The sequence below is a fragment of the Zootoca vivipara genome, chromosome 10, assembly GCF_963506605.1.
Source record: "Zootoca vivipara chromosome 10, rZooViv1.1, whole genome shotgun sequence".
In the NCBI taxonomy this organism is placed as follows: Eukaryota; Metazoa; Chordata; class Lepidosauria; order Squamata; family Lacertidae; genus Zootoca; species Zootoca vivipara.
This window is the reverse complement of record NC_083285.1, coordinates 35,528,106-35,550,364: the sequence shown is the minus strand read 5'-3', so window position 1 is coordinate 35,550,364 and position 22,259 is coordinate 35,528,106. Positions and strand designations below refer to the sequence as shown.

Sequence of the window (22,259 nt, the reverse complement as noted above, 5' to 3'; positions counted from 1 at the left end):
GAGGCCATTTAGGGCTTCAAAGGTCAGCAGCAACACTTTGAATTGTGCTTGGAAATGCAATGGGAGCCAATGAAGGTCTTTCAGGACCGATGTTATATGGTCTTGGTGGCCGCTCCCAGTCGCTAGTCTAGCTGTTGCATTCTTTCTTTTACATAGGGTTTCCTTCAAAGTTGCAGGAGTTCAGTTACTTACTGAGACTTGAAACTAAATACTTTCATTAATTCAAAGTAGTTGTTTCAAGTCAGTTACTTATATCAGGTAATTTGATGTATTTCCCCCCCCCCCCAGGTCATCTTGGCAACTATATGTAAACCTCAGTTTGGTTACTTCTTAGTTTTTTTCTTCTTGTGCCTTTTTCACCCACAATATTGCCATTGTATGTGCTAACTGCCCTCTAAAATTAGTAATACTTTAAGATTGAAAGGACGTAACTTAGAACTTTAAATACTTGTGTTAAAATACCTCAAGCATGTGTAACCACAATCTCTAGCCAACTTTGAAAAATACTTGGAAATGGAAAAGTGGGTGTTCTCCCCCCCATAAAGGAAAGTGCCTGGTGGGTTTTTTTGTTTTCAAAATAACAAAGGTGCCTAACTACACTGACATTCTGAGAAATCTTTCTTAGAAATACTGCTTCTCATGAAATATTTGAGTGGCATGAAAGAGGGATGGTACCCATATAAATGGAAAGGCCCCAAAGGCTTAACTCTTGTAGTAAGTTTTCTTTGTCTGCAGCTATTGTCTTGATGTTGTGGGATTTGTATGTTTTTGGATCCCGGTCCAAGAGCTTTATGCGCTTGAATTTCAGTATGTTTCAAACATCAAACTTCTAGAAAGTACATGAAATATTTGACTAACATCAGATATTTCAAAAGTAAGTATAAATGGTATTTCCAATAGTGTCCATAATACTGAAAGTGTAGGGGTGAGCAATTTTTTCTGTTGCTTCCTATTGATAGTTTGGTGACTGTCTCCTTTCTGTGCATGGGATGCCTTGTCTTTCCCAGTAGACCAGTCTAAATCAATTTGGTGGTCTTCTGGCCTCCACGTGCTGCTTAGCCCTATATGAATACTGATACAGAAGTCCAGGAATAAAAATGCATGCAAACTCACATGTACACAACTTGCTTGCCACTGTTAGTGTATTGAAAGGTAACACCTCTTTCCAATATAGATCTTTTAAAATGGTCTGCAGTTGACTTCTGCCTAGAAGTTTTGATGCATTAGCACAAGAATTTTTTTTCTTGGACTTAGTTTTCTTCTGATAGCAAAGAAAACCTTGTCATGTTGGAAATGCAAACTTTTAGTGCAACATCAAGGGTGGGCCGGCTGGGGTATGAGATTCTTCTTTGAACAGGCATATCACAAGATTAGAATATAATCATTGAGGAGGGGACTTGCACAAGTCCCTTCCCTGAAACAAGCTGATAATGTGAGTAGACCATGTAAACATTCTTTTCGCATAAGTTGTCTGACACATTTTGACCTAGCATTTGGTTAACTAAGGAGGTGATGCTTCAAAAATCTATAATCCTACTAAAAAGAAGTTGTTAGGGATTTTAAAAAAGGCTTATGTTCAAAATAAAATCTTGTCCCTTGGTTCTATATGTATTCTGACTAAAGAATGTGTGTTCTGGCATTCCATTTGTAATGAGGATGTTTTCATAAATATCAAATTTACATGCTGTACAAGTGAAAACACCAGTAATTTTATAACACAGATTCTCAGTTTTGCAAAGGTTCTATTTGGAATAGGATCAGATGGTTTCCTTTCATAGCAGAAAAGTTATAATATGAAATGTCATAATGGGATTACGATTTAGAAGATAGCATTACATTCATAGCTGTTCACAGGATTAAACTTCATTTGACAAACTGAGATGTACAAGTTCTAGGCAAGTAGCCTTTTCGCTGTAAAACTGAATGAGCTGCAAAAAATATTGGAGGTCTTTTATCATGCTGCCCTTTTCAGTTGTTTGGAAGGCAATTGCAATATAGTGTTTACGAAGGTTAAAATCTGTATTCATAATCATGGATCAGCTGTTTCATATGTTTTGGTGTCTTTTGAATGTGCCTGTATGCTTGTGGGTATGTAATATGGTTGAAATACATGATGTGTGGGGATCAAATAACTGCCTCTTACAGATAGTATTTTATGGTATTTATATTTGTATTTCTTCTTGATTCTGCAAACTGTGATACAAATGACTATGCAAGTGTTCTGCATGGTATATACTCAAATATTTGCATTTGTAAAGGGTGTTTTCCCCCCCTTGATATTAGAATGAATGTCAGCTATTTTGACACTGCTTACTATTGCCTTATTCATACTCAGACAATCCATAATTCCAGGAGACACCACAATTCTCATCATGATTATAAAGTAACTTCCAAAATTCCTACCATCTTTATGGTTTCAGAAGTCTAATGTTTTACTCATTTAAATTGTAGTAGATTTTTCAGATTGGCTTAATTTTTTTTTAATCACTTAGTCCATGTTAAATTTATAAGTGCAGCATCAGTTCAGCTTTGTAGGGTTTTGCATTTTTTACAGGCACTTGACATTTTTATTCCTACTGAAGCTTGGCAGTGCTCTCCTGAAATGCTCTTCCATTTTTATTTTTATTTTCACAGTCTATTGCAAGTTCCACTGCATTACATACAAATTCAGTTCACTCATGTCTAGCTGTCTGTGGATTCAAACCCATAAAAACCGTATTCTCCTTAGAGCAAATCTGCTGTATAGTGACATTTACGCTTTTCATCCTTGCAGATCCGAGTGGTGAATGCATTTCGTAGTTCCTTATATGAAGGATTAGAAAAACCTGAGACACGAAGTTCGATCCACAATTTTATGACGCATCCGGAGTTTAGCATAGAAGATTCTGAGACTCATATTCCCCTTATTGATGATACCGATGCTGAAGATGATGCTCCAACAAAACGAAACTCCACTCCTCTTCCACCCTCTCCCAACAAAAATAACAATGCTGTTGACAGTGGAATTCATCTTACAACAGACTTGAACAAGTCTGCTACCTCTTCATCCCCAGGGAGCCCACTACATAGTTTGGAAACATCACTCTGATTGTAAGCCGAATGTTAATACATTAGCTGCATTGTAAAGAAACAAATTGAAACTGGGTCTTCTCACTCACCCACTGAAATGGGCAAGATGGTATTCTTGTCTTGGACTTCAACAAGAAGATATACTTGTACGAATGTAGATTTATTTTTTTAAAAAAAGCTTTCTGCCAGACTTGAGGGTGCTTTTGGGGGTGGGAGTAATAATGAACTCTGACAGATAAACAGTAACTTGGTTTAAGTGACCTGTGGATCATCAGCTGTACTTAAAAATGGCCCTTAAGAATGTCTTAGCGGAGCTTTCGTTTCTTGTTCCTTTTTGAGGAGAGGTCTGGAAAGGGCAAGGGAGCTCTGGATCACTGAATTGATGATGATTTTTCATTTCTGCTGTTGGCTGTTAATAATTTGGATTATTTATGTTTATAAATGATACAGATCTGTTTACAAGGTTTGTAGATACTTTTTTGTTCCTGTTCATAGATGGGAAGCTTCCTTATAAATGATGCAGAAAATATTAGTCCATCAAATACTGCTGTATTTTCAGGAAAGGGTGTTTCTATTGAAACTGTACTAAAATTTTGCCTGCAACTTACCTTGTTAAATATTGTAGATAAAATTGCTACTACTAATAGCCAAATAGGTAACACTAATGCTTTGTAAAAACAAAAAACAAGGGGGGGAAACCATGAGCAGTGGTGTTCTGATGAAGTTATGGCCTCTGTCCTAATTAGTTTCTTAAACATTTACTACTTAATGGTTTTGAAGCAACTGTACAAAATTTAAAAATTGAGAAACTTACTGAATAACTTCTGTTCAGAATTTAGTAGAGGATTGTTTAATGCAGGACAATGAGATGGAAGTTGCTTGAAATACTTTTGTTATCTCAGGCAAAATGGATTAAATCAAAATACATCAGAACCTTAGTCCTTTTGTTTTTGTCTAAACACAGTAGCTTAGTGCTGTCTTGGTGAACTGTGAGTGAAGCTGTTTATTTTTTCTGATCTTTAGTATCTTTACAGCATGAGGGCTGCTGGCATTTGGAAAGTCATTAGTAGGTAGCATAAATGTTTTCTTTTTGTTTTGAAATTCATTTGTAAAAAAAATAAATAAATCGGCCCTTTTGTTAAAATAAATATGCGGCAATGTTTTTTACAGTATTCAGCATCTTTACAAATTGTTGGTTTTTTAAAAAAATAGATTTTGGTGGCTTTGTTGAGAATGAAGTTAATGAAAGTTTTTCCAAAAAAATAAATAAAAATACACTGGGTGATATCCAACAGTGTCAGTCAGCTTTTGCAAGTGAGTCTTGCTTGTGCGATGGGACTTGGAACTTCACCATTCTCTCCTCCCCCCTGCATGCCCCCAGAATCTGCCCCATAGGATTAGGGGTCCCACTGGAGCAGCTTGAGGGGGCATGGGAGGTGGCTCTAAGGGAAGGGGAAGTCCTGTCTCATGTTCACTGCTGCAGTGCTGAATATCACTCACTGTTCTCATTGGTGCAACAGATGAGATTTGCGAATCAGGCTGGATATTTTCTCAAGGCTTAAAGGTCTTAATATTGGCAGCAAAATGTGCTCTCCTATAAGGTTACCCGTGACTACTTAAAAAAGAAAACCAGAATTCTTGGAAATAAAGTCAGATGGGAAGTATTGACTATCCTTATAAACCAGTTTTTTGGGGGGGCCAAAAATAGCACAGGTAGCAAGAAGCTGGAAAACATACAATTGAGTCTCTGAAAGTTGGATTTTTCTAAAAGCAGTGTTTTGTAACAATCTGTTCCTCCTTTTGGATTTCTTTTCTGCATCTAAAACATTTTCTCCTCCTGCAAGTCTTGGATACTTTTTTTTTCTTTTGCCAGTGAAGCCAAACAAAGAGGAAAAGAATAAATAACTCAGATAAGTAGTTTGATGAAAGTACTGCTGAGTGGGAAAGTGAAACAGGACCCTTGACAGTAGCTCTTTGTGCGTTCTGAGTCATGGCTGAAGGCGCCTAGGTTTCACTCTTCAAAACGATCTGCTTTTAAATCCTTTTGTAAGAGCTGTGCCTTTCTCATAAGGGAACCTGGCATGCATCAGCTCTGATGGTAGGTGGTGTTTTGACCTAGTTTGAGGAGAGTAGTTCTGGGGAAGCTAACCTAACAAGGTAAAGAGAAGAGGATGCACCATATATGTAGTGTGTAGAATTAAACAACTCGAGAATGAAATGGCTACACTGGGTAGGTAATGCCTAAATCAAATGCAGATTGTTGCAGTTTTTCAATGAAATGATGTACAAATGTTCAAGTAAAATATTTAGGATTTTGGTATTCAACCAACTCTCTTCAGTGGGCATATATAGCCATCCTTGAAGGTTTTGCACATTGTATCCCACTGTCAACCAACGACTCATTCAAATTTCATGAATGGTTTCTCCTAGTCCCTTCTGGAAAATTCACTATATAGTCACACTACATTTGTACTTTTATGTAACAGCTATTCCAGAGGTTCCTTCTTGTAAGTGGAGAGGAAATACAGTTTGGGAAGGTGACAATCTTGTAACCAGGAGGAGAGTGTTCCTGCAACAGATATAGATAAGTGAAATTTAACTGTCGAGATTCAATGTAATAGTACTTGTTACATTTTTACCTTGCTATTTGAACACAATCCTGGGGTTTTTTCTGTCTGAATGGTAGTCATGATTGCACTCTACTGTCCAAAAATCTACTGTGAATTATTTCAGACCTTTTTTTTGAGGAACTGTAGACTTTGTGTACAAATTATCCATTTTGATGCTGTTGACCGACAGTACATTGAGTCTTACAGCAAGTGTAAGTGTAATCTGAAATTGGGACTACTTGTTCAATAACGTTACTACTGTGAAAGCAACATACCATATTATGTTAGTTATCAAACTATCGTTGCTGCTTTTCAACTGCTGAGCCCCACATTGCTTTCTCTGGTTGTAAGGCTTTTTAGCTTGCTCAATGTAACTTAAATAAATAAATGTGCTGTTTATCTGTCTCTGGATGGGGACTGAAATTTTTCAAAGTATTTATTTTGTTTGAAATATATAACTTTATTCTAAATAAGCAACCAGCTTTGCATCTGTTTCTTAGAGTTGTGTGAGTGATATGTACTGTATTGTTTTTATAATATGGAAACTTGTACAGAATTTCTGTTTGCAGAAGTTTTTTAATGAATTATGAATGCTGACTAAATATTGGAGCCGCATTCAGGCCCACCACGAGACAGGCATAGAGGTTACCGGTGTACAAGCTTTCTTTTTTATCAAGTCTCTAGCTCTTCTACAAAGAAAGTTTACAAAGTAAGTACTTAGTGATTTCTGTGAGATGAACCAGCCTGGCTGCTGCTGCCTTTCAGTGTTTTAGCTTATGAGTTAAGTCAGAGCTGTGACTAACAAGTGAGTTGTTTGGATAGGCAGTAGGAGGATTCCTAGAGTCCTAAAGAGCTGCTGTTTTTCCTCTACTGCATTTCTCCTGCTTCTGTCTCATACTCTAGTCCTCTGAATCTCTGTAGTTAGCCATTCCTTCCCCCCCCCTTCAACCAGCATGCAGTTTTGCTGTGGTGAGTTCGTGAGACATCAGGTACTCACAATAAGCGATTTTCTGCAAATACTACTGTGGCTGTTAAATAATCTACTCACCCAACGGCAAGTGCAAAATGTGAAAACTTTGCAAAGTTGCTTTGGCATATCTCCTACTTAGCCAAATCACCAGGCACTCACACACTCATTTATTTTATTACATTTCTCCCAAAGCAGCCCAGAATTCACTGCATAGTTGATCCTACAGTACAATGGTACAGTGGTACCTCGGGTTACAAACACTTCGGGTTACAGATTCTGCTAACTCAGAAGTAGTACCTCGGGTTAAGAACTTTACCCATAGCTGCCAAGTTCTCCCTTTTTAAAAGGGAAATTCCCTTATGCTGAATAGGCTTCCTCGCGAGAAAAGGGAAAACTTGGCAGCTATGACTTTACCTCAGGATGCGAACAGAAATCGCACGTCAGTGGCGTGGCAGCAGTGGGAGGCCTCATTAGCTAAAGTGGTACCTCAGGTTAAGAACGGTTTCAGGTTAAGAACGGACCTCCAGAACGAATTACGTTCATAACCAGAGGTACCACTGTATACATAAGTACGACTCTTATTTTTCAGATAAATGGGTACAGGATTGCAGCCTAGGCTTTGGTTTATGGTTGGCATTGGGGGTAAATTATTATGCCTTTAACAGCTGTGTGGCAGGCCATAATTCAACAGCTTAAGCATTTTCTAGTATGGAAATAGAATTGTGAGTAAAGTTTCACCTGTTCACATTCCGTCAAACATTTCAATACAGGAGTTACCACAGATTTATGTTTGGACTCTCCACTCCTCTCACAAAGGAAGACAAATTTGCATCTCATGCACAGCATATCCAAATTTTATGTAAATATTTTATTGTTTTATCAAAATAAAAAAATTCCTTCAGTAGCACCTTAAAGACCAACTAAGTTTATATTTTGGTATGAGCTTTCGTGTGCATGATACACTAGATACACTAGTTCAGATACACTAGAAACAGAAGTGTCAGACCCTATATATATACAGAGGGTGGTGGGGGTGGGTGGGAATGAAGAAGAGTGTATCTGAAGAAGTGTGCATGCACACGAAAGCTCATACCAAAATATAAACTTAGTTGGTCTTTAAGGTGCTACTGAAGGAATTTTTTTATTTTGCTTCGACTCAGACCAACACGGCTACCTACCTGTAACTAGACTTATTGTTTTATGAGTGGGTCGGAGAATTCAATCCACATAATGTTAGACCCAGAAAATCTGGTGAAGCCTCTGATTCAGTTTTAGCACCAGAACGAATTAAACTCAGTGAATGTTGTTGCACGTGTTTCATGCTTGAAAGGGACAAATTAACATTCTAGGAACCTATCGTAGAACATAGGCAACTCATTTTTCCAGGAATGTCCCTATACAAGAATTCTACTTCTGCACCATCATTGGAATAGAAATTAGAAGACTCCTCCAGCATAGATGAGCTACATGGATATGGTTACAATATCCAGTTGCTCAGCAGACAAGAATTTGGATTTCTCCAGCTGAGTGTTTTAACTATTGTAAATATGTTATGCAATATTGTAAACATGCCATGCAAAATTAACTTATAGTGATATGACACCTGTGGGCTCCAGTAATGACTAATTTAGATCACTGTTCCTTGGTTTTGCAGCAGAATTCTTTTCTGCAGCAGAATTGTTTTTCTTTGTGAATAAAGAGCAAAACTAATTGTATATATTAAGACTATGAGGTAGTTCCAATAGAAAAGGGTAAAACTCATGACAACGTTCACTCAGTTGTCTCTGCATTGACCTTCTCATTTGTGCTTTCTCCTTAAGATAGAATATTTTTCCTCTTGTTTTTTTTCTTGAGGTGTTTAGAAATTCTAGCACTTTTCATAGACAACTAGTCTTTGATTTAAGACAGGCTTCCTCAACCTCTGCCCTCCAGATGTTTTGAGACTACAATTCCCATCATCCCAGACCACTGGTCCTGCTTAGCTAGGGATCGTGGGAGTTGTGAGCCAAAACATCTGGAGGCCAGAGGTTGAGGAAGCCTGATTTAGGATCATAGCAGATAGAATTTATCCAAGTATCATTAATCCAGTTACAGTATAGTCACACGTAAGCTGCTTAATTTGTCATGAATTTTTTGAAATAAAAATTAAGTCTCAAAAACAGCAATGTATTTTCTCTGAAACCACCTTCTTGCTTTTTTGTAGTAGCTTAAGTAATACCAGGATGTATTTGCAAATAAAACACTTCAGGCCACAATGCAGAGCATCACAGCTACAGACATATTCTGTTCATCTGAATTACTCACACTTCGAAATAAAACTATCATAGAATCACAGAACTGTAGAGTTGAAAGGACCTTGGGGGGTCATCTAGTCCAACCTTCTGCAATGTTGGAGGGTATGATTCTAAACTCTTGTAACCTTGGCTTAGTGTCTCTTCCTATATATCTGGGCCAGATGTGGGCAGTACCCCACAATATTGGTTGAGGGTGTATTTCATTTCTCCAAATAATGATCTGATAGAATTCGGAAATATTTCAATTTTGCTGATGTACCACATACACTTACCGGTATTTATTATTTAAAAGCCTTTTAAAACATTTTTTTCAAGTAGTACAACATAGAAGCAATAAACAATATCTTCTTAATACAAAAATACAACATAAAACCAGCAAAACATATACAAGCAAAAATTCAAACCAAAAAAGGGGCCCAATCATATGAATCAGGGACAGCCTGGGTAAAAAGATATTTACGAGACATCTGAAGCAACTGGTAGTTGTTGCTTCACATATGGCAGAGGGAAGGTATCCATAGCACAGGAGCAACAACAAGGAAATGCCTGTTTTGGAGTCATTGCTGTATGATAGTTCACCACAAATAGAATTTCTTACAGGCAGTCTTGCAGGTAATCTTATATTAGTTGACTGTATCAATGTTTGCAGTTAGTCTAAGATTTTAAGGCCTTGGCTGACGGAATGATCCTTGTCTCCCATTGCATCATATTGTAAAATCTCTCAGATTTAGTTCCCTTAACATCAGTATGAGATAAACTCATTAGACATGCCCATTGAAGTTTAGACACCCAAACTGTCTAAAACAGCAGTAAGCGTCGACCCCACTTATGGTATATAGATTAGTAACTAGCGCCTTGGTTCCAAAGAATTTCATTCACTGGGGCATTTCTGCTTCCTTCCCGTGGGGCATCTCATGCTTTCACTCTGCTTCTCCTAAGGACCAGGATACCCCCTTGTAATGGTGCATTGAGGAAGGCAGTCACTGAGAAGGACTGGGTGGAAATTGGTTGTCTCTTACATTCGTCCATTAGCAGAAGTGATCCTTGCAGGAAGCGTAGGACACTTTATAATGTAAGCCATTTTATCCACCAATAGCAAGCTCATTCTCAGAGTGTGAATCATTTTTGCAGACAATTCATGCACAAGAGGGGCTATAAACAGGGTGGTGGGGGAAGCAAAATACTTGAGAAACCCCGAGGAGACCCCCCCCCCAACCCAAGCAGTGCAATGAGTGTTGGGGTTAGAAATTCAATTTTGTTTGCATTTTAGTGAGAAACTACCTAATTTGTATTTTCCACACTAGGTTGTGAAGCCGTCCTTTGAAATTCACATTCCTCTGATTATTACAATGCAGTTCCACAGCCAAATAATGTGTGTATCATTGCAGACTTTAGTGAAAGCAATGTACAGCATTTACAAGGTGAAATTGCTTGCAGAAATGTGTTCTGAATTATTGAATTTTTGTGAAGATTTAAAAAAAAGAAAATTCAGAAATTGCTGTGGAAATGTGGAGAACTGAATCTGAGATGGGAGGAAATGAGAAACCGAAATCGGCAGATTCGTCCATCCCTAATGAGGTCTGGGCATGCTGTGGCTACAGAATGCTGGCTATTGGAAGGGTGGTGGTGGAATGGAGTATCTTGGAAAGGGGCCTGTGTGGTTGGAACCTTCAAAAAACAGGAAAATTCAACACTAGAAGACTTCCTTGCTGGACCCACTTGTATTTACTAAACAGTAGAATCCCTGCTACACAAATTATTGTTTGAATTCAAGGTGACTGTTAATCCTATGTTAAAAGTGCTTGTGTTGAATTTAGGGTCCAAATGAATTTGACCAATGAATGTTATTTTCACTTAGCATAGCCGTTGCCTTTTTTATTATTTTTAATAGATATTATGCTTTCCCTTTAATAGTCCCTCTTGAAACATGTCACTTCTGTTGTGTGTACTTTTGTTGTCCATAATTCTTAATTATTTGCCTTGGAATTTCATATACTTCATCAAACCACCATACTTGGCCATCATTAATCTTGTCTTTATAATAAGATTCCAGCCAAGTGTGGGCAGATGCGTTCCCATTTCTGTTCAGGTGAAAACCATGTTTATTTTTTATCTGGCTTTGCTAATAACCATTCTTCTCCAGCTCTTAAAATAATTTCACATCTTAGGCATATTCTTGTTTTGCAGATCATTCTGGTAATTACAAAAAAAAGCATTTACTGTGATGCTTCTGGTTATGTGTGTGATAGTCACCTATAAATTGGTCTTGCACAGCCATGAATTGGACACAATACACTTAGATGGTGTAGCTGCTCACCAGCAACATCTGGTAACTTTACAGAAGCTTGAGCCTGGAGGGTCGATGTTTGGACTTGTTGGCTAATTTTAAACATTTGTAGGCTAGACAGGTATCAGATTTTAAGCAAAACTGAAAGTGTGGATGGTTTACTCCTCTTTGATCAGTGGCCAAGAGTAGTTCATACCACTAACTGTGTTAAGGTGTTCCATGCTCCTCCTCTTCCCCATTTCAATCCTGTGAGGGCAGGGACTTAATGTGAGCTTATGACCCACACTTACTGGGAATTCCTTGTTCCTGGGGAACAATTGTAATCCCTGATCCCCATCATGAATGGGGATCAGTGAGTTATCTGCTCCTTTTGGTGTAGGCAGTGACTGGCCCAAGGTCACCCAGTGGGGATTCCAACCTTGGTCTCCTGGGTCATAGTCCAACACCTTAACCATTACACCACACTGGCTAAACCTAGCTTCCATGAGTTCAAAAGCAATCATCCTCAGTGTTTCTTGCCCTGTCAAAGTCAGGTTCAGTCAACATCAGCTGCCAAATTCATGGATGTGCACCTCTATCCCTAGACACTGGAAAATATTGGCACCTGGCCTTAGGTTTCCTAGACATTGCCTACATTTGTGCTACAGAAACGGTGGCCAACATGGTACCCTCCAGATGTTGTGAATTACAATTCCCATCAGTACCAGCCTGCATGACCCAATGCTTGGGAGTGACTGGAGTTGTAGCTCACAACTTCTGGAGGGCACCATGTTGGCGATTTCTACTATTAATCATCTGAACCAAATCAGTAGCACATACTTAGGAGCTACTTCCTGACAAGTTTGGGATCTGTTGGGATGTTTGGGTATAGCAGGACAGGATGCACTCTGTTGTGTGCAAGTGTTTGGGATTATTGAAGATGGGGGAGATGGGGAAATGTTGAATATTTGTCTTGGAACTGAGGCTGCCAAGGGAAGCTAAACTGGATTTGTAAGGGCGCAGATACAGAAATTACGATGTGAGAGAAAGAGCCAGAATCCTGAAGGCAGGTATGGCTATATTAACAATTGTGGCCCCGTTCATATGGTGCAATTCAACATTTGGATAATTGGCACTTCTAACTTTTAGAGAGCAATTTCCAAATTGTAACCGTTCCTCATGGGGGAGTTGCTCAACCCCCTTGATCACTTTCTGAAGCCTTTTGGAATTGTGCTCTCTATTGCACCACACTTTAGAGAAGGCACTGGCAGTTTGATGTTTACATCCTACTCTTCCTCTTGTTAAAACCTCAGTAGATTCTCTTATTTTCTTTCCCAGGTCATTTATCATTTGGTGTAAGTGCAGTTCTTCCTTGTCCTGTATTTCATATATGGGCATAGCTGTATTATGGAAATGGGGATCTTATCTTTTGTCTAATGGCAAATGATGTTCCATGAATAGAACCCAAATAACAAATACAGTGGTGCTTCGCTTAACGAACGCCCTGTAAGACGAAATTTTTGCTTAAAGAAAGGATTTTTCTAGCGGAGGTTGCCTCGCTAGACGAATTCGCGGTTTCCCATAAGAATGCATTGAAATTCAATTAATGCGTTCCTATGGGCAAATTTTTTTTAAAAAAAATTCAATGCATTCCTATGGGATTCGCTAGACGAATTTTTTGTTATAAGAATAGACCCATGGAACGAATTAAATTTGTCTAGCAAGGCACCACTGTAATGCAAATACTCACCAACCTGGCTGGAGAAGAGATAGGAAATTTTTTTTGAAACAAGTTGCTGCAATTATACATTTGGGGAGAAAGAAGCTATAAACTGGCTAAAGGTGAAGCAATTTTGAATGCAAGGGCATGATCTGAAAACCTGTTGTAGGGCTAGAAGATTAGCTACTTATTGTGTGTTTCTGATATGCTCGTCCTGTAGATTAGTAAATAAAACAAATAAAAAAGTTGCCCCAAGTCTCTCGTGCATTCTCATACAAAGGAAACAGAATACTGTATATTACCCCTGAAAATTTTCATCTCTCAGAAATGTGAGAGCATGTTGAAGGGAAAAAACATGGATATTAATTCAGGAGAACTTTATTTTTAAACCTAGATTTTAAATAACATAAACCTTGCATCTTTATTCAAATTGGTGGGGTTTTTTATTGGTATAACACACAAGTATAAAAAAAGTTTCCAAGTATGTATAATTAGTTTTTACAACAACAAAAGGAAGGTAAAAGGAACCATAAAAAGTACTAAGCAAACTGGAATTATTCTATAAATCACTAACTTGTTTCCAATAGCCTGTACGGATGAATATCTGATGATTATTATTATTTACAGTAGTACATTGAAAAATGAAGCAATCTGTTTATCTTCAAGTACCTTCCCAATGTTAACTTTACCCTGTGGACCAGTTCCCAAATTCTTATAATCTACTTATTTACCCACCTTAAGAATAAATTATTACTTCTAATTGTAACAGACGATTAAATGTATATTTATTGCAAGTATATTTAGTTGCTCTGCATCCACTAATCCTACCGTACTATATCTTTGACATATCCAAATACGTTTATTAAGGGATATTTTGCAGATTTGTACCCTATTACCAATTTAGTTTAATTTCCAAATAGCTCTGTTTTGGTACACACACACACAAAAAAAAAAAACCCGTAGTAACAGAAGTTGTAGTAACAAAGTTTAACTGCAAAATTATATAGTGTGACTAAAGTACACAGGTGTTTAAATAACAGTTTAAGGAAACTTTCTTTTAAACATGCATAATGTCTGCTATGGCACAGGTTGCCATATTCATTCAGAAAATTCTGTCTCATTCTTGCTGTTACTTTGTGGTGTTTTTTTTTTACAAATGATTCTTTATTATTTAAAATTACAATTTAACAAACACAAACAAACACAAAAATAAACAATCGTAATGTGAATTATTGCTGTTACTTTGATACAAATAATTTGTATCTATATCCATACATATCTTACATCTTTACATAGAAGTTGTTGCTTTTGTCCCTTTGTTGTTACGTTTTCAAATTCTGTTGGATTTCTCAGAAATTATAATTTGGAAATATTGAAACAGGGTGCCGTTGTCCCATTTCATCACATAGAAGTTAAAAATAATGCATAGTGGTGAACACATTTTTGTTCACAAGGAATCCTATTGCATCTTGGCATGATAGAGCTGCATTTTTTTTCCTGATCCTCTTTTCTTTTTGAAGTTATTGCATGTATGGCAAATAAAAGAAACTACGTGATAAATATTAATTGCACTTTTTTAATAAAATGAACTGCACATTTACAAAATGTAAACTTCTAGCTATTTTCACAACACAAGAATACATATTAGTTTTTCATCCACAGTACTTGGTCAGGAATTGTGAGGATCTATAAAATAATATTTGAACACAGGCTGTTTTCTTCTTCTTTGGCTTACAAATGCTCTGTGTAACAAATGAGTGACACCAGAAATGAATCATTTGAAGCGGTCTTTCCTGACTATAAAGTCTGTGAAAGGCACAATGTCATTTTATGATACATTTATACAATGTTTCCCTCTAATCACCCTAGGGTGCCTGACTGAGTGGTCTACTTCAGTCTAGGACGAACCTTTCTAGACCTGTGCTGCCTGAACATCCTTCCTCGTGAGACATCTGAGGAGGTGGAAGGAGACCATGTGGCAAAAACAGGATGCCTATCTCCCTAACATGCAGGAGGATTGTGGGCAGTGTTTGCTGGCAAGCCTCGTACAGGCAGGTATACCTTGCAGCAGCAATTCTCAGATGTTTCATGATCTTAGGTTAACAATGTATGAAGCAGTGAATAGTCAAATAGTTGGTGAAAGGTGGGTAATAAATTTAATAACGATGATGATTAAATCTGTAAATTTTGTAGGTTTTTTTCCAGCCTGCTTTAGGGAACTTGCAGTAAAATGGGTACTCTTTACTTTGTGCCCAGGTGTTTGGGGGAGGAGGGAGGGAATCATTATACTAGGATGTCTTACTTCAGTTGCATAGACATCTATCTCCTAATGTTAAGTTCATTTGAAACAAAATTTTGCTATAGATGCATTGCCATTGCAGTCATGCGTCTACAGAAAGCAGCATACTTATTTCTGGCAATTCTCCATTCAGAATGGGCACCCTGAAATTGTCCACACTCTGTACAAAAGAATTGGTGGTGTGAAAAGAGGTGGAAGTGTGCAATTCTTTACAATTTCATGATGTATTAATTTAAGGCGAATGTTGTCAAATGACATCTGAGCACTGGAGGAGACTTTTCCTGCTGAGATGGTGACTCAAGTTTTGAATGGTGCTGTGCCTAAATGAGCACAGTCACCTCATCAAAATCCCATGCTGATGATTGCCGGCAGAAGGAAGAAGTGAGTACAGGAGTCTTCTATAGAAGCTGACAGTGGTGAAACTTGGCCAAGCTATTTCACATAACTTGCTACAAGATGGACACCAAGCTGGGAATTTTCAGGAATTGTAGGGAAATTGTAACGCCTTTCAATGGAACCCAGTGGGGTTCTGCCCTGTCCACAAGGGCAGATACAGTACTGCCACACCTTCAAAATATATTCAGCCAGCTCCCTACCTGCCTGTCTTCTTTCCTGCAAGCAGTTGGGGGTGGGATGCCTGGCTGTCAGCTTCCTCCTCCTCAATCCCTGTAAAACTCACCATGGAGGAAGATGTGGACAAAGCCAGAATTAGTTGGCTCTGCCTGCCATTTGCTCTAGTTCCACCTGCTGCTGGGATCCTGGACCCTACCAGTCTGATCCTGCCACAGATATCTCCTGTGATAAAAGGAGTGAGGATCCAATTTCCCCCCCTCCATTTTTTAACCTTGGATCCCCAGATATTGCTGGACTATAACTCCCATCATTCCCAGCCGATTTAGCCAGTGGTCAGAGATAAAAGAAGTTGTGCTGCATCATAATCTGAGTGCCGAACGAAAGGTTGAAGAAGACTGCCTTAACTTGCGTAGGATGAACCTATGCTGCTTTTGCATGAATATACATTTTTTCGTAAATAGTTTGGACTGCTTTAGTTATATGTGCTTTCTTTTAAAGCTTGTTCCCCTTTCTTCTACTCTTCTACTGATTTAAATAAACATGATCTTTCTATTTGAACTCTGATATTTTGCCCAGCTGCAGGAGCTGCTCATGTTCATGTTACCCAACAAATTTGCTTTCCTACCCTCCAGACGTTCAAGAAGAGATGCTGGGAATTGAAGATTGGGCTCTGGCTACTTGTAACATGTCAGGGATTTAGGATAGTATCTCCGCCACCAGCTCAGATCATTATAACTACTCGAAGTCTGGATCTCTACACCACCTTTCCTTTTAGCCTATCGAGGACTAAATATAAGCAGCAGTGCCTCCCAGCTTGCCCCACCTCACAGGATTGGTGTGAGTGAGCTCTTTGTCATGCCCCACAAGCAGATTGCCTCTCTAGGTCCCCTAGTATCACTGTTCTTGGTGTAGTGAGTCTCTGAATATGAACACTTGGATTCAGCCTTTCTATCTGGCAAGTCACTCGGGTAGGCTAACTACACAGTACAGTTTTAAGTTTTAAAAACTTATATAATGAGCTGGAAATAAAAAAATCTTAATTCTTATCTAAACCCTGTGTGCATCATGGTGGCCAAAGCAAGCTGCTGTAACTATCACATTTTTTTCTTAGTGTCAAAGCCCTTGTTCTTTCAGAAGATGACTTTGCGGTGAACTTTACCCAACTTAGCATTGTTATAAGAATTTTGAGGTCATATATATGTAATAATTGTTCATAAAACATGTACATGAATGTACAGAAACATGTCTGAAGCAGCACAGGAAGACAGGCCTGACTGACACCATTTTGACTCTCTCTCTCTGACCAGGTGTTCCTCTGCAAGGAAGAAGGGGGGTGGGGGGAACCTTCTCATTGTCTCAGGAATTAAAGTGATAATCCCTGGCATCCTGATACCTGAGTGCCAGACAAAAGGGTGTGATTAACTTGGCTGGGAAACAGGGAAATGTAAATGTCTCTCTTTTTTGTTGATTAGGTTTTGGGGGCAGGGGGCAGGGTCCAGGATGCTCAGATTACTGCCACCAGACCTCCCCTTTCATGATGTACCTATGATGAATCTAGGGAGGGCGGTCTTGGGCTACACCCCTTCTGTGATGTATGGGTGATGCTTCTGGGGGTGGGCTGAAACCAATTTCAAATTTCTTTTTAAGGGCAGGACACCTTTGTTTGGGGTTCCTTCCTTGTTCTCCTGCGTGAGAGGAAGGACCCTGTTGCAACAACGAAAATAAAGGCTTTGCTTCTCAAACTTCTCTGGTTGGCCTCTGTTATATTCTCCAACCGATGGAGAACCCAATAAGGGAATAAGGGCAGATTTTTGCCTATATCAGAATGAAAATGGAAAATATTAATGTTAATTAGATTTAACACATAATGGTCATAGAATGTCAGTGGGGGGGGGATTGCCACTCCCTCTCCCCAATCCCTGTTTGCAAACTTCTGCGCCAGGAGCTAAAGAGCTGGTGCGTTTTCTGGAAAAACCTGGTCCTGGTGAATTTCTGCCTTATAATTCTAGACTGGACATTGTTAAGCCCAATGGCATAGCAATAGCTTTGCATGCAAGATATTCCAGGCTCTTCCCACATATCAGAAGTGGGTTGTGTTGCTGTTTGCATGCTTAAGGCAAAGAGAAAAGAAAGTCTTGCACATCCGCGATACCTTTTAACTTCTGCAGCTTTCTCTGCATGTAAACATAGGTGTGCATATGCACATATGTGCATAGATGCGTATGCATTTTCCCAGAGGGGAGCTGAGAAAAAATTGCCCACCTTCCTAGATCCATGAAGTACGATTTTTCTGAACTGACCTAACGTCACTCTCACCCGCTCCTCAGGCCGAAGCGCACCCGCCAGAAACCCCCTTTAGTCGGGGCCTGCGACTCCTCCCTTCGCTTCTCTCCGTAGTTCTAGATGACATTTCCCCCTTTCCTCTTTGCTTTGCGCTCTTCTCCCTCCCAAGGCCATCGCGAAAGCTCCTCGACACGCGCGCCGTCGCTAGGCAACCGCCTCTGCGTCCTCGGAGAGAGCCGGCCCCTTTAAGGGCGCGTCGAACGCCGATGGCATGGATGGGCGAGCTCGGCTTCGAAAGGAGGCCGAGCTGCGTTGCTTCGCTCTCCTACTTCCTCCTCCCTTCCCCGCCTCGAGCGCCCGCGTATTTCTGCGGCTGAGGCTGGGCCAGCCTTGGGTCGGGACTTGACTGATATGGTCTGGAGAGCGGGGATTTTGACAGGGCCGCGGAAGGTAGTTGGCCGGAAGAGCGGAGGCCCCGGGAGTCCGATGGCGGCGGCGCTGGTAGGATTGTATAGGGAGCGACGCTGGGCATTCAGGGCGCGGCTCCTCTTTCGCGTCGTTGTTTCCCTTGTCGCGGGGAGTTCCGTCGGCGAGTGTGGTGAACGAAGCGCGGGGGCTCACGGGAAGCTCCGGGTTCAACCCCCCTCGCCCATGTTAGCAGAGCTGCTGCCTGCGATGAGCTGGGAGGGAAAATCCTCGGTGCTTCCTTCGTGGCTTGTAGGAGGTGCAGCATTGAGCCGCATACAAATATCCAGCCATTGAAAACGTTGGCAGCATTAAGATAAATTCAACAGTGTAAATAAATTTAGATGGATGTAATAATGGAATGCTGAATGGTTTTGTTTATGTAAAATACGCGGGGATTTATTATTTGTAAAATGAACCGTGGAAAGAGAAGTCATTGATATTTTAAGGATATTTAAATGAGTATTCTAAATTGTAAAACAGAAAATTTAATAAATATATAAAAACATAAACAAAAACAAAGGTCTGCAGCTAGCTGAAGTGCATCTTTTGACCAGAAATGCAAACGACCTACAGTATTTGTTTTATTTTGTAACACACACACACACAATCTTCGATCAAAACTATTGAAAAGGAAAATAAATGCAAGCGACCTTGCGAAAGAAGTGGTGCCACTTCAGCTGCTAGCTTGGGGTAGGAGTTGCACCAAAAGGAAGGAGCGCCTAACCCTTGATGGATGTCTGCCGCCACCCTTCCTCCATGCTTCCCTGCAAGAAGTGAACACAAAGCGGTGGTGGCCACCAACTTGGATGGCTTTTTAAAGAGGATTGGGCAAGTTCAAGGAGGATAAGGCTATATACTCTGCCTTCACTATCAGAGGCGGTAATGCTTCTGGAAACCACAGGAAGGGAGTGTGGTGTTGCACTCGGGTCCTGGTGGGCATTTGGTTGGTCACTGTGAAAGCAGTGTGCTGGGCTGGAGGGGACACTGGCCTGATCCTTAAGGGCTGTTATGCTCTTATGTTAACTTGAAATATTCATTATCCTTTCATTCACTAGCCAGAGAAAGGAGGGCCGGTCATATTATGTCACTGCTGTTGCTTGAAGTGCGGTGGGGAGTCCCGGAACTGTGCTCTTCCATCCCACATACCCCATGCACACCTCCATGCACACCTCCATTCTTGCACATGGCCACCGGGACAGCTACAAAAAGCCTTGCTGGGCAGAATCCTGTACCTGGCTGACTAGAAAGGTGCATTGCTAGCATGTGCCTAACAGTGTAGTCCTACACATGTTTATTCAAACATTACTCTTTAGAAAGTTCTGTTAGGATCACACTACTGAATCTTCGAAAATGATTTGACCGAACAATTAGGGAGTAAGAGAAGGGAGACAATGCATTAATTCGGAACAGACACCTTGATTGATTTTCTTTTATAGAATAGAAAACATGCTTCTATAGAGGTTAACACAATTATTTCATGTATTAAGTTTATTGTTACAAGGTATCATTGTTCTGTTTCTATAGCTGGCTTGTTTAAAAATAGCAGAGTGAGAAGCCATAGAACAAGGCTTGGCTGTAACTATGAGTCCTGGGTTTAGGCAACGCACTAAGCCAAACCACAGCTGAGCTTGCAGCAGCAGGCATAGAGGAGGACAAAACAGCTGCAATCTCATTTCCAGGAGCTTTCATATTTGTGCTAAGTATTATGTGAAAACCGGGTCTTCAACTCTTGTGGCACTAACAGCTTGATTGTGCTATTTTATTGATTGATTGATTGATTGATTGATTTAGCAATTCAATGAGCAGATTAAAAGGTAAATGTAAAGGGACCCCTGACCATTAGGTCCAGTCGCGGACGGCTCTGGGGTTGTGGCGCTCATCCCGCTTTACTGTCCGAGGGAGCCGGCGTACAGCTTCCGGGTCATGTGGCCAGCATGACAAAGCTGCTTCTGGTGAACCAGAGCAGCGCACAGAAACGCTGTTTACCTTCCTGCCGGAGTGGTACCTATTTATCTACTTGCACTTTGAGATGCTTTCAAACTGCTAGGTTGGCAGGAGCAGGAACTCAACAACGGGAGCTCACCCCGTTGTGGGGATTCAAACCGTCGACCCTCTGATCGGCAAGCCCTAGGCTCTGTGGTTTAACCCACAGCGCCACCCGCGTACCAAATGATCAGATTAGGTGACTGTTTAAAATAAACTTTGAAAACTACAGAAGGTTTTCTTCTCCTCTAGGAGGATCCTGTCTTGATCCGTCATTTTAAAGGCCACAAAGATGCAGTCACCTGTGTTGCCTTCAATCCAACTACTAGAGCACTTGGTAAGCTTATTTGTTGAAGCATGAATGAACAAATGATTTGTGTGGTCTCTTGGATACTCCCTAAGTTATTTATTCAGCTTTTGCCTGTTGGGCAGTTGTAAATCCGAGGCTGAATGCCTTGGAATTCTGCCCCAAATGATTTGTCTTCAACACTTCAGAGTTAAAGACTGTATTAACAGCAAATATATATTTCCCAACAAAAATAGCAGGTATTTGCTATTTATTGCATTTATTGGGGTACTTTTATTTGCCTTGATTGCAAGTTTGGGAGGATAGTGCAAGTGTTGGGTAACTAGTCTTTTAAGGCATATTGTACACACTTATCTGGGAGTTAGTCCCATTGAACTAAGGAGGACTTATTGTTGGTAGATATTTTTAGGATTGCACTATGGGTGACGTTGAAAATGCACTGTAAGGCTGTAAGGCCATGCACATTTTATTTGAGGGTGAATCCAGTTATTGAAATAAGCATGCATAGGATTTCTGCTCTGCTGTGTGTGCCACACCCTGTTTACTGAGAAACAATAAGCTCAGTTGAGTTCAAGGAAATGCACACAGAATTGCTGGCTTTGTTTCACTTGCACTGATTTTGCTTTGATGCCCTCCACCTTCTCTGGCAACTTAAGGCAAGATCCTAACACTTCTGAGTGTTTCTCAGCCCCAGGCCTCTTAATGCCTTTTGGATGATGATCTAACCAAGGATAAGCATATGGCAGCATCACAGCTCCATGACAAGATGATTTAACAGTGCATTTAACAATGGTCACCTTACAATAATGTCTTTGTAAAATATGCAAATAAGTGGTGACAACCCTGTTTGCTTACCCATTTCCATTCTTCATCCAAACACTAAATAGGTAACTTGGTTTGTTATTTGGCTGAATTTGCTGTGGAATTATTGTCCTAGATCTCATACTAGAATGACTGGCCTTCATTAGATTCTGTATCTTATTTTTATATCAGTTCATGAAATTGGTAGCAAAAGTAACTGAGACCTTTATGTTGGAACACAAAATTGATATCTAAGTGTGGAGCTTTATAATTATTTCTTGCCAGCTACCTCTTCTTTGGATAGGTTTCTTATGATATGGAACTTGAAGCCAAACTCCAAAGCCTTCAGATTTGTGGGTCACTTGGAAGGTGTGACCAGTGTACAGTTTTCACCAGATGGAAACTTGCTGGCATCTGCTTCTCAAGATAGGACAGCCAGGCTATGGATTCCATGTATGTAAGTATTACTGAAAATTAAATATTTCCAGGGTTTTTGGTTTCTGAAGGGATGTTGGGCTTAGGCATAGTATTCCTTCCTCTAGTTCAGAGAGGCCATATTCATATAATCATAGTTGGGAAGGTACCCTGAGGATGATCTAGTCCAACCCTCTGCAATG

At 39.9% G+C, this 22,259-nt stretch overlaps 2 protein-coding genes across 10 annotated transcripts in view; both read left to right on the top strand.

Moving 5' to 3' along the window:
* ATP2B1 (ATPase plasma membrane Ca2+ transporting 1) overlaps positions 1–6,083 on the top strand; it is a 71,671-nt gene extending 65,588 nt beyond the window's left edge. For all 7 annotated transcript variants that reach the window (XM_035126621.2, XM_035126619.2, XM_035126618.2 and 4 more), the window contains one exon: positions 2,774–6,083. In XM_035126621.2, the coding sequence (XP_034982512.1) occupies positions 2,774–3,088 (315 nt within the window). In that variant the 3' untranslated portion in view covers positions 3,089–6,083. The remainder of the gene's footprint in view (positions 1–2,773) is intronic.
* Positions 6,084–14,108: 8,025 nt separating this feature from the next.
* The window catches only part of POC1B (POC1 centriolar protein B), a 32,471-nt gene continuing 24,320 nt past the window's right edge, over positions 14,109–22,259 (top strand). Inside the window, exons 1-3 of one of the 3 annotated variants that reach the window (XM_035128250.2) lie at positions 14,109–14,983; positions 20,787–20,871; positions 21,928–22,099. In XM_035128250.2, coding sequence (XP_034984141.1) covers positions 14,918–14,983; positions 20,787–20,871; positions 21,928–22,099 — 323 coding nt within the window. In that variant the 5' untranslated portion in view covers positions 14,109–14,917. Of the gene's footprint in view, positions 14,984–15,194; positions 18,585–20,786; positions 20,872–21,927; positions 22,100–22,259 lie in introns of those variants that run through there. The other 2 variants (XM_035128251.2, XM_035128249.2) reach the window with 2 other exon arrangements.